Below are 11,975 nucleotides of genomic sequence, written 5' to 3' on the forward strand. Positions count from 1 at the left end.
CAATTAAAGTAATGTATACTAGTCGTTCGATACTTCGATTAAAACACCATAGACGGGTTGATTAATAATCACATAATCATATCCTTAGAGTTATATTAATTGTAACAATTATATTATTATTTGTATATTTGGTTCCTTATAATTATATTACTCTATTATTGAATATTTATACTAGATCGTGTAAGACGTGAATGCTAGATAAATGTTTTGACCAAATATCAGCATACGCTATTAATGAGACAGCATGGCTGATTGAAAGGTCCCTATTTCAAGAACGCGTGGACCAGTGGGCACGTGGCCTGTCTCATTGTCGTTGGATTCAAAGGCCCATCTTCCCTTTCAAGTTTCAACGGCCTAATTTAATAATTAGGAGCTTGTCAAATGGCAAATTATGGGCTACTCACAAAAATGCTGATGCTAATATATTATAGAGCATATTCAATAATGTTTGTAAAATAATTATATATTTTACGATCTAAATTTTATAAAATGTTAAAACTAGGTTGCAACCCATGTTGAATGAATTTTGTGTATGTACTGTATATAAAACATGAATTACACTAGATTATATTTTATTATAAATAGAAATAAATTTGTAAAAATAATATTTTTTTATTTTTTTTTTAACATTTTATATTTATAATGTAGGAAAACAAATGCATACAAAATTATAAAATACTATTTTTTTTTAAAATCTCAAAAACAAGTATAAAAACAAATATGAACAAAATGTAAACATAATATTGTAAAAGAATAATCTGAAAAATATTGCATTATAAAATAAGATCTAAAAGAAGTAATGTTATAAAAAACTATGTTTTGAAAAATCGTACAAAGTTGTAAATTTTTTTTTGCACAACATTTGCAACGGAAATTAAAAGCTAAATGAAACCTGGAAAAAAAGGGGGCCATAATTTGGTTAGGATCTTGAGTGGGTTGGATTTTGTGTTGAATCTACATTTTGTTCTCTTAACTTCTTAACTTGCAAATAATTTAAAAGAGAATTTTTAATATGTGTTTTAAAGGTACATATAAGAATTATTAATTATGAAAATATTATCATAGTTAAATGTAAATTGCATTAATTATAAAGAATATCTTATATAATTAATGAACTTCACATTTAATTATGATAATAATCTCCATAACTAATAGTTCAATTAATACTTCTTATGTGTTTATGTGTGCCCTTAAGGCACATGATAAAAAATCATAATTTTAAAATCATGTGAATCGTCACCTTTGGTTCTTTCTTAGATTAAATTACATAGTTTGCAAAATTAAGTAACATCTTTTAATTCTATATATATTTTTAAATTTTATTTCAAGAATAACCAAAGATATACAACATTGATGCTGTAAATCAACTAAGTTATATAATATTTAATTTAATTTAATTATGGAGTTAGTATTACTTGTACAATGTACACTATGAAGTATGAACATGGAAATACGATTTTGTCAAACCTAACTTAGAAGCAACGTTTAACTTTAACGGCAGCCGTCCCGTCAGCAATGGCTACATGTCGCCAGCAACGCCACGCGGCAATTCCTGATTGGTGCAATGTCATTATGACCTCATACACGCACTCAACGTTGAAACTGACACATAATTCCAAAAACAAATACATGAGTTTTAACCCCACCACCAAATAAAGCAAACTTATAGTTGTACGAAACCCTCTTTTTTCAAAAAATTACATTTTTTTATTTTAAGTTATCCTAATTATATGATAATTTATTTCTTAATCGACAACTATCATAAAATATTAACAGATGAGTGTTGTAGGTGTTTACCGTATTATCTTAAACAACTTTTTTTTTATACTAATATTCAAATATTTTTTTACAGCTTTTAAATTTAATGGCATGATTAGACATCATGATAAAATCATAAAATTCATTAAAATATGGTAATTTCTATATATACCCTCAATGTTGTGTATCTCATAAGCATGGGTATAATAGTGTTTGTGCATTTCCTTCATGTGACATTATAACACCATATTATCTTAAACAACTTTTTTTTATACTAATATTCAAATATTTTTTTTACAGCTTTTAAATTTAATGGCATGATTAGACATCATGATAAAATCATAAAATTCATTAAAATATGATAATTTCTATATATACCCTCAATGTTGTGTATTCCATAAGCATGGTTATAATAATAACATTATTTTTTACAGTTAAAAATGTAATGTGTCTCATCTCCAACAAATTATATTATATATAAAAATAAGAAATTTAGTTTAATTTTCTGTAGCTTATATATATTTAAAAATATATTTATATGTATAATTCTTTTATAAATTTTCTCCACATCTTTTTTTTTGTCACAATAACATGTAGGTTAGTTGTATGCTTTAATTATTTTATTAAATATTCAAACGTTTTAAATAAATTCAAAACATAAATATTATCTTATCTATTTTATTAATTAATAATTTTTTAATACATAACATAATATTACAATTAATAATAATTATATCAAAAATATAACTAGTCAATTAAATCCGCTGTAACATAAAATTTAAGTTTGAAGAAACAAAACTACCATATATAAAGTTCAACTAGTGTAAACTTAATAGTATGATACTAAATATCATTTTATACTGAAAATAATTTTAAGCTAAAATAAAACATTGCAGTAAAATAATAATATTAGACTAGAAGTATTGTAATTTAATAAAATTTGGAATCATGATACACTCGGCTATAAATTTTGCACATCTATCAATTTATCTAGTAAAATGCAATCTTAAAGATCTAAATTAACACAATTTGAAATTTAAAAGTCTAATTTAGCATGATTTGAATTTTATGGTCTAATTTAAACATGAAATTGAGAAATTTTATATGTACTTTCAAATTGCTTATTGTGAGTGGAATAGTATGTATACCTCTTGATTTCATAATTTATCCGAATAGGAAATGTGAGTATAATAGTACACTTTAAATTAACGGTGTAACTTAGTTTTATTCGACCTATAGACATCAAGAAATGAGATAGATATCTAAATACCTAAATCAGTATTTACAATCAAATGTTTTTTAGCCCGACGATATTAATTATTAATCTGTTCTTCAAGTCAATGATTGTCGAAGGTTCAAATCATGTCCGAAACATATATAAATTCAAAAATGTCAGAAACATATATAAATTCAAAAATAGTTTTCCGTTAAAAAAATCAATATATATTTACAAAAAGTTTAGATCCAATTTAACAAGGTTTAAAGTTTCAAAAACTAAATAGTGAAACTCAATACTTCCATTCTATTTTTGTCAACTAATCCTATAAAAAAACCCAAATAAAAAATGTAACGTTTGTTTTACATGAAAAAGTATTTATTTATTTTTGAGACGAGAAACAAACTAACCATGGTTAGAAAGGTGGGTTGGTGTTGGGTTAAACAAAGTGGGTTTCACCCTATAAAACACACCCACTTCTCCAACCCCAATCTTCATCCCAAAAACACAAAAGGTGAGGCTGAGAGTCTTCTTTTCTCACACATACACACACTCAATCACACTTTCAAGATTTCTTGACTTTCTTGTTTTGAGTTCTTCAATTTTAATCACAATTCCCCCCTTCTGTAACTCCCCGCTTCTGTTCATCCCTTTCTGCAAATCATCTGTCTTTCAAAACTGAAAAAAACAATATTGATTTGGGTTTGTTTTTGTTTAATCTTTTCAACGATTTTTTGAGCAAAAAAAACAAACTTGATTTAAATTCTATTTTCGACGAATCAGAGAGTCAGGTGTTTTTCAGAATAGAGATCCAGTTTTTTTCATTTGGGTTCTATTTCTAATTTTCTGTAAATCATTTTTTTTTCACATCAAAATCGTACCTTTTTAGGGTTTATTTTTGTCCCTTGAGGTTGGTTTTATTTTAGATTTTATTAAGTATTTAGAAGAAAAAGGGTTTAACTATTATTTGAAAAACCCTTGATTTTCCTGGTTTTTTTCGTGGGAAAATCTTGAATTTATTTTTCTTCAGTTATTTGATTCAAAAGTTAAAAAAAAAAAGTTAAAAAAATTCAGAATGGCTTCTGCTACAATGGAGTTTTGGAATATTAATGATTTCCAGCAGTCAACCGGTGAGCTCATGGATGCACTTGGGCCTTTCTTCAAGTCAAATTACGATAATACCCTTGCTTTCTCTTCTCCTTCTACTTCTTACCCATACCCTTCTTCTTCTTCTTCTTTCTCTTCTTCTCCTTCTTCTTCTTCTCCTACCCAACAAGAATCCGGATTTTACCCAGATGGGTACACCCACGGATTCTCGACCCAAGATCCGTTTGGTTATGACCAATCCGTTTCCTCATTCGGGTTGAACCAACTGACACCATCTCAGATCCATCAGATCCAAACCCAGATCAACCTACCTACCTATAATAATTACTTGGCTCCGAAACCCGTACCCATGAAGCAATCCGTATCACCTCCGAAACCCACGAAACTTTACAGAGGTGTGAGACAAAGGCACTGGGGAAAATGGGTGGCAGAGATCCGTTTACCCAAGAACAGGACCCGGCTTTGGTTGGGTACATTTGATGCAGCTGAGGAAGCCGCGCTGGCTTACGATATTGCAGCTTACAAGCTGCGTGGTGACTACGCGCGGCTCAACTTTCCTCACCTGCGTCATAACGGCTCACACATCGGCGGCGAGTTCGGCGACTACAAGCCGCTTCACTCCTCCGTCGACGCCAAGCTGCAAGCGATCTGCCAGACGCTAGCGGAGGGGAAAAGCATCGACGGTGGTAAGAAGAAAGGTTCAAAACGGTCAACGGTTGCAAAACCACGAACTGTGGTGGAGCAGCCGGAGGTCGTGAAGGTTGAAGGATCGGAGAGTGAGGTATCCGGCGGGTCTTCGCCTTCGTCGGATCTGTCGTTCCCGGAATTCACCGAGGAGGAGAGCGCGTGGTGTGGATCGGATAATTTCTTGTTGGAAAAATACCCGTCGTATGAGATCGATTGGGGTTCTATCTAGTGTACTCGTTATTTTATGTAGTTAAGTTACGACTGCCACTAATTATTTCAAGTGGTAGTGTTTCTGAGGGGTATATTTGTAATTTTGTAGAGTCTATGAGGGCTAGTTTGTAAATTTAGAAAGGGGTGCTACTGCAATGGAGTTTTTGACAATTGCAGAGCCCACCACTTTTATGTAGTTGGGGTAGTTGGTAATTTCGTTTTATTTTATTATGTATTTTATTTCCAGTTTAATATAATATGTTCCTTAACGTGTCTATATTATTTTGAGATACTAGGAAATCAAAGGGTAAATTAGTTTTGTTGTATCATGTGGTTTATAATTATCCGAGTTTTAATCTGAATTTTGAGTTTTTGACAACATTTTGTCAAATTTTGAATTTTTGACTTCGTTATCTAGTTTTCATAAGTTGCATTCGAGGTCTTTGAGATTGTCACGGTCATAGTTTACTTCGCTCCGTTGAATACATAATCACAAAGATGTCAATGTTCTGTTATTCACATTATATTTATTTTAATTGATGAAATATAGGCCCTACACTTTTTTTTTTTTTTTTTTTTTTTTTTTTTTTTTTTTTAATTATTATTTTTTTTTACACCAAATCTATTCCACTTTTAGATTACTTCCAAATCTCCATCTATGTTCCTCACAGGACTTTAACCATCGATTTCGGACCTCAAGCAAGAAGGATAATACCGGATACCGTTGGATTAGAAACCCTTTGGTATGGGCCCTACACATACCTAACCAAAACTATATTTGCAGGCAAACCACCATAGTTAACACTATTGCAGACACCACACCACCAACAACCAACACGAGCACCTGGTGCTGACACCATTCACCACAACCACAATTATAACACTAAAACATAGGAAGGAACTTAGGAAAATATCCCCTAAAACATTTGAAACAAAATCCCACTATTCAAACCTAAATCTTCTTATAAACATTCAAATTGATTAGTTTATTACGTTAAAACAAAATATTTAATGCGGAAAATCACTTAACAATTGGGAAAAATATAACACCGTAAATTTCAAACCCAATTTTTCATTTTTAAAACCCATAAAGATTCATGTTATATTTCATAAAAACCGACAAATGTCTCAAATAACATCATAAACCCATAATACAAGGCAATTCCCAAAATCCTCAACATATCCACGAATATGTGTACAATTAAACCGGTATCTTCCCGCAGTCCTGAGAGGTACATGAAACACATATCACATAATACGGTAAGCACAAAACTTAGTGAGTTCCCCAAAATACCACATATATCACATTAACCACTCGAGACTGTGACTCAGTAAGATCCTCCTGTCAATGTGTCTCAGTGGAGACCCTCCGGTCCCACAGCTCGAGTGGACCCTCCGGTCCTACTTAATAAGCTTATAACAATAACCAACATAAATCACAAAGATATAATGCAAGATAACACAAATACTCAACTAAACACATAGGACCCTATGGTCACACACAATACCACACATGGTAAGTATAGTGAGAAGACTCACCTCGTAAGTAAGCTACGTAAACTTATACTCCTCGAACACAAATCACTAAATCTAGCTTTCGCCTAATCACATAGGATAATCATCTCTAATTAACACTTAAATCACAAAACAACTAAGTTATTTCTCTCTCTACTCTTGGAAAGGGAAAAAGACCATTTTACCCCTCCATGGTCTCCATAAGTCACGATTGACCAAACCTTAAAGTCAACGGAAGTCAAACTTGAGTCAATCAGTCCATGTTTGACCCAACTCGTCGAGTGCATAAAGGTGAATCGCCGAGTCCACTCGCTACTCTCAGAATCTCGCAAAAGTCCAACTCAACTCGTCAAGTTGACCCGTCAACTTGCCGAGTTACTGCATGATCAAACCCCATCGGGACAACCCTAGCTGACTCGTCGAGTCAGCTCATGGACTCGGTGAGTCCATTCAGACTCTCTTTTCATTCACACGATTTCAAGTTAGAAAACCTTCCCAAAATCTAGATCCAACCTCCCAAGGCTCGAATATCATGTACAGCTTCGATCTTTACGTTCATGCATGACATGTTTGCTCCATATTGCCAAATACATGCTCTCACAAGGTGTTAAGCACAAGAACCCTCTTATGGCTAAATAAAGTTGAGACCTTTGGACTCTAGGGACCTCAAAAGGTCCATATCTGAAGTCTAGACCTCATGATAACTCAATACACTCAAAGTCCCAAATAAAAGGTGGCAAAAACCCTAAACTTCCATAAACATGAGATCTAACCAATAAGATGAGAAAGGTGCAAGCTTTTTACCTTCCACAGAAGCTTTGGATGAACTAGCACTTGATCCAATAGTTTCCCTTTGTTCCCTGCTGGATGATCTCCTCTTCTTCTCAAAATATGCACCAAAATACTCAAGGATGTGCTTGCAACTCTCTTAGCTCACTACACATGTTTAGGGTTTCACACAGGGGAGTTGGACAACTGGTGAGACGGAAATGAGGACATAAGTTCTCTTAAATAGGTCCCAAACTCGGGGATTTAGGGTGTCATCTCACAGCGCCTACTCGACGAGTCGACTCCATTACTCGTTGAGTAGGTCATTAAACCCAAGTGGTTAATTCGTCCTTGATTGACGAGTAAAAGCACCAACTTGTCGAGTCTCCAACCAACTCTAAAAATAACAATTCTAATATAATACCTCGAAGTCAGGATGTTACAATTCTCCCCCACTAGAATCAGACTTCGCCCTCGAAGTCATGCTCTGGATATTACTCTGGGTACTGCTCGCGCATCTCGGCCTCCGTCTCCCAAGTCCACTCGGATCCCTTCTGATGCTGCCATTAGACCTAAACCAAGGGCACCTCCTTGTTCCGCAACACCCTCACTTTTCGGTCTAAATTGCTATCGGCCTCTGAATATAATTCAGGCTCGCATCAACGTGAATTTCCTCTACGAGTACCACTGTCGTCACATCAACTACACACTTCCTCAACTGAGACAGGTGGAAGGTGTTATGAATATGGCTCAACTCTGCAGGTAGCTCCAATTGGAAAGCTACCTTAACCACTCTGGCGACCACTCTGAAAGGACCAATGTATCTGGGGCCCAACTTGCCCCGCTTCCTGAATCGGATCACCCCTTTCCAAGGGGATACCTTTAGGAGGACAAAACTCCTCATGGAACTACTTCCAGAACCTGGAAGTAAAACGTACATCCGGATATGACACTATCGATGTCGGCACCCCATGCCGTGTCACCACCTCTCGCACGTAGATCTAGGCTAATTTCTCAGCAGAAGAGCTCTCACTGATAGTGAGGAAGTGAGCACTCTTCGTCAACCGGTCCACAATCACCCAAATTACGTCAACCCTACGCGCAGTCCTCGGTAACTTGGTGATAAAATCCATGGTGATCTGTTCCCACTTCCACTGGGGAACCTCTAAAGGTTGCAGTAGACCATGGGGTCACTGGTGCTCTAACTTAACCCGACGACAGGTCAAGCATCTCTCAACTACCCAAGCCACGTCCCTCTTCATACAGGGCCACCAATATTCCCCTTTCCGATCCAAATACATCTTAGTGGCCCCCAGATAGATTGGCAATCTCGATCTATGCGTATCCTCCATCAATATACATCGAGCTCCACCTGTATACGACACCTTAATGCGACCTTGGAAGGTCATAAGCCCCCGACTATCTGTCTGAAACTCAGACACTTGCCTTACCACACGCACTCTCTTGCGGTTCTCCGGTCTCACAGCCTCCACCTGAGCCTCTCGGATGCTATCTAAGACTGAAGTCATCACCGTCATCCTCATGCACACATCTCAGATCGAAGCGCTCTCAGCTCTGCGACTCAAGGCACCGGCTACCACGTTAGCCTTGCCTGGGTGATATAAGATCTCGCAGTCGTAGTCCTTTATCACATCCGACCATCTCCACTGTCTCATATTATGGTTGGGTTGATCCATAAGGTACTTCAGACTCTCATGGTCTGTGAATATGGTACACCAGACACCATACAGATAGTGGCGCCAAATCTTGAGGGCGAACACCACCGCCCCGACTCTAAATTATGGGTGGGATACCTCGTCTCATGAGGCTTCAACTGCCTCGATGCATAAGCTATCACATGACTCCTCTGCATCAACACAACACCCATCCCTGATATAGATGCATCACAAAAGACTACGAAGTCCTCCGCTCCTTCCGCTAGGGCTAACACTGGAGCTTCGCATAATCTTTTGCGAAGAGTCTCGAATGATGCCTGCTGCTCGCCCCCCAAAGAAAAGTAACGCCCTTCCGGGTCCATCTAGTGAGAGGGACTACAATCTTGGAGAAATCCCTGATAAATCTCCGATAGTAACCGGCCAAGTTGTGACATCCCCAAAATCTCGGCCAGAAAAGATCGATTTCATTTATGCTTTTTAAACATTTTCAGAGTAAATCCTTTTGATTTTAAAAGAGATGCGGAATTTGTTCCCCAAAACAAAACATGATAAAATAGATTTTTATCAAAACATTTCATAAAGAAATATAATTTCATTTCATAATAAAAAAATCGGGATGTCATGTTCCGATACAGACCATAAAGCATAAACGATAACATTACAAGTTATTCAACAAATATATACATATACAGACTTGTAAACAAAATAACTTGATGATTCATCTATCTTATGCCCTTGCGCCACTTCCTGTAATACAAATAAACCGAGTGGGTTAGGCTTGGGAGCCTGGTGAGCATGTAGGGTTTTCAACCCACAATAAATAATTATATTTAATTCAACAATTAACAATAACCTGATTACCCATTTCCGTTATCCTCACTTTACGTCCCTAAAACAACATCTATTATAAGGAATTTAATTTAGGATTTTCATCGGGACGGACATTACTGCAGAGGGCTTCCTCAACAATAAGTGTCCTAAAGGCAACCATGTGGGGGGATAGAGTACACCGGTGAACACGTCGTCCACAACACCTACAGGTTATGAGCCTGCTAGTGTTCCACAGGAGTGTCTAGATTAGTATGTGGTCGTCATCCATACTCTGCTGAATGACTAGAATAACACCAACAACATCGAGGCCTCTCATCTGTTTATTACACACCAACTATCTACCCATGTTCTACCCAACATATTAGTAGATAAAAATATGCATTTTTATACATAATTTAAAACCTTATATAACATGCTCGATCAATACATTTTTATTCCACATAACAGATGAGGCACACACACATAACACGTATTTCATAGAGAATAAATCAGATCTATGAGATAGAAAAAAGTGAATATACATTCACACACATAATCAACAAAGTATACACGTAACACGTATTTCGTATAAAATACTTCATAATAATGTGATAGAAGAAAATGACTACACACACACCTGATCAGAAGATGATCGGGTAGCACTACGGCTTGTAGAAGTAGTGTTTCTCCGTAGATCTGGAAGATCTTCACAAAAACCGGGCTCCTTGCGGGTAGAGCTTCGGCTTGGGAATAACGCTCTTCGAGATCCTCAGGGCTTCGGATCTTTCTTCGGGGCTCGGGAATATTACCGGGGCTTCGGGGTACAAATGGCACGCAAATTGAGGCAAACGCTTAGAGAGAAAGGAAAAAGTTTGTAAAGGAAAGAAGCTACCTTCGTATGCCCCTTTCATAGGGTTAAACCCTGGTAGTACGCTGGACGTACCGCTCGTACGCGGGGCGTAATGTGAAAACGTCATTGCCTGCATCATCAGAGTACTCGAGTGCGAGGATTCATCATGCTTCGCTGTACGTTGGGCGTAACCCGAATAAGTCTGGTGACTCCCCTTCGGATAATATCGGATTTATTAATTAAATTTATATTTTAATTATTTAATAAATTTAAAATATTCATATCTTCATCATACGAACTCCGTTTTCGACGTTCTTTATATCCACGCGTCGGCTAATTTTGAATTTAATTTTTGTTATTTATCTTTAGATGTCGGGAGAGAAAAACTTCGTTATAAATTCATAACTTCTTCGTTCGACGTCCGTTCTCGCCTAACTTTTCATGGTTTCGCTACTTACAATGAGATCTTCGATTCTCGTTTAGATTGTTTGGCTAAAACCGCTCGATCTCAAATCGAGTATTCGGGCTGCATACTGCCAAGTTGAAACTTCAGAAAATCATAACTTCCTCATATGAAGTCAGATTTGGGCGTTCTATATATATTCGGAAACCTCGTTTCAACTACTACACCATTATCCAAAGATATCGAGTTTATTTTACACTTAAATTTTGATGCTCATTTTATTCTTAATTCATTAAGTTATAATAATTAAGAAAATACACACATAATTCACATAATTCACAAATAATACATTTTTATTATTTCAAATTGGGTTACAAAGGTTAACCTAGACTATTACATTGCTAAAAATGACAAGCCCAGAAACACGGGCGTTACAGTTCTGCCCACCTTAGGACGATTCCGTCCCCGGAATCACACATCAACAAACAAATGCGGATAGCGACTCATCATGTCACTCTCCGTCTCCCAGGTGAGATTTTTCCCATTCGTGTGTTTCCATTGGACAAGCACTAACTCAACCATCTTACGTCGCAATTTCTTAGTATTTCGGTCAACAATTGCCTCTGGTTCTTCAATCAACCTTTTGTTCTCATCGATTCTTAACTCCGAACGTGGAATTATGTCGGGAACTTCTCCCGTGAACTTCCTCAAGTAGCACACATGAAAAGTGTTATGAATTCCATTCAGTTCTTCGGGTAGTTCGAGCTTGTAAGCTTGGTTCCCAATCCTCTGAAAAACTTTAAACGGCTCGATAAACCTTGGACTTAATTTTCCCCTTTTACCAAATCTTATAAGTTCCTTCCACGGCGAGACTTTAAGCAAAACCGAATCTCCGACTTCAAAAGTCATCGGTCTTCGTTTTTTGTTAGCATAGCTTTTTTGACGATCCCAGCTGCTAACATTCTTTCCCTAATT

General features: G+C 36.2%; 1 protein-coding gene across 1 annotated transcript; it reads left to right on the forward strand.

Annotated features, from left to right (window-relative positions):
• The first annotated feature begins 3,451 nt into the window (after nt 1–3,451).
• LOC145014538 (ethylene-responsive transcription factor RAP2-4-like) lies at nt 3,452–5,255 on the forward strand. Its single transcript, XM_078972925.1, has one exon. It carries the CDS (start codon nt 4,050–4,052, stop codon nt 4,995–4,997), a length of 948 nt encoding a protein of 315 aa, XP_078829051.1. The 5' UTR covers nt 3,452–4,049; the 3' UTR covers nt 4,998–5,255.
• Nucleotides 5,256–11,975: the final 6,720 nt, after the last annotated feature.

Source organism: Lactuca saligna, chromosome 9 (assembly GCF_052625555.1).
Source record: "Lactuca saligna cultivar CGN05327 chromosome 9, ASM5262555v1, whole genome shotgun sequence".
Taxonomy (NCBI): Eukaryota; Viridiplantae; Streptophyta; class Magnoliopsida; order Asterales; family Asteraceae; genus Lactuca; species Lactuca saligna.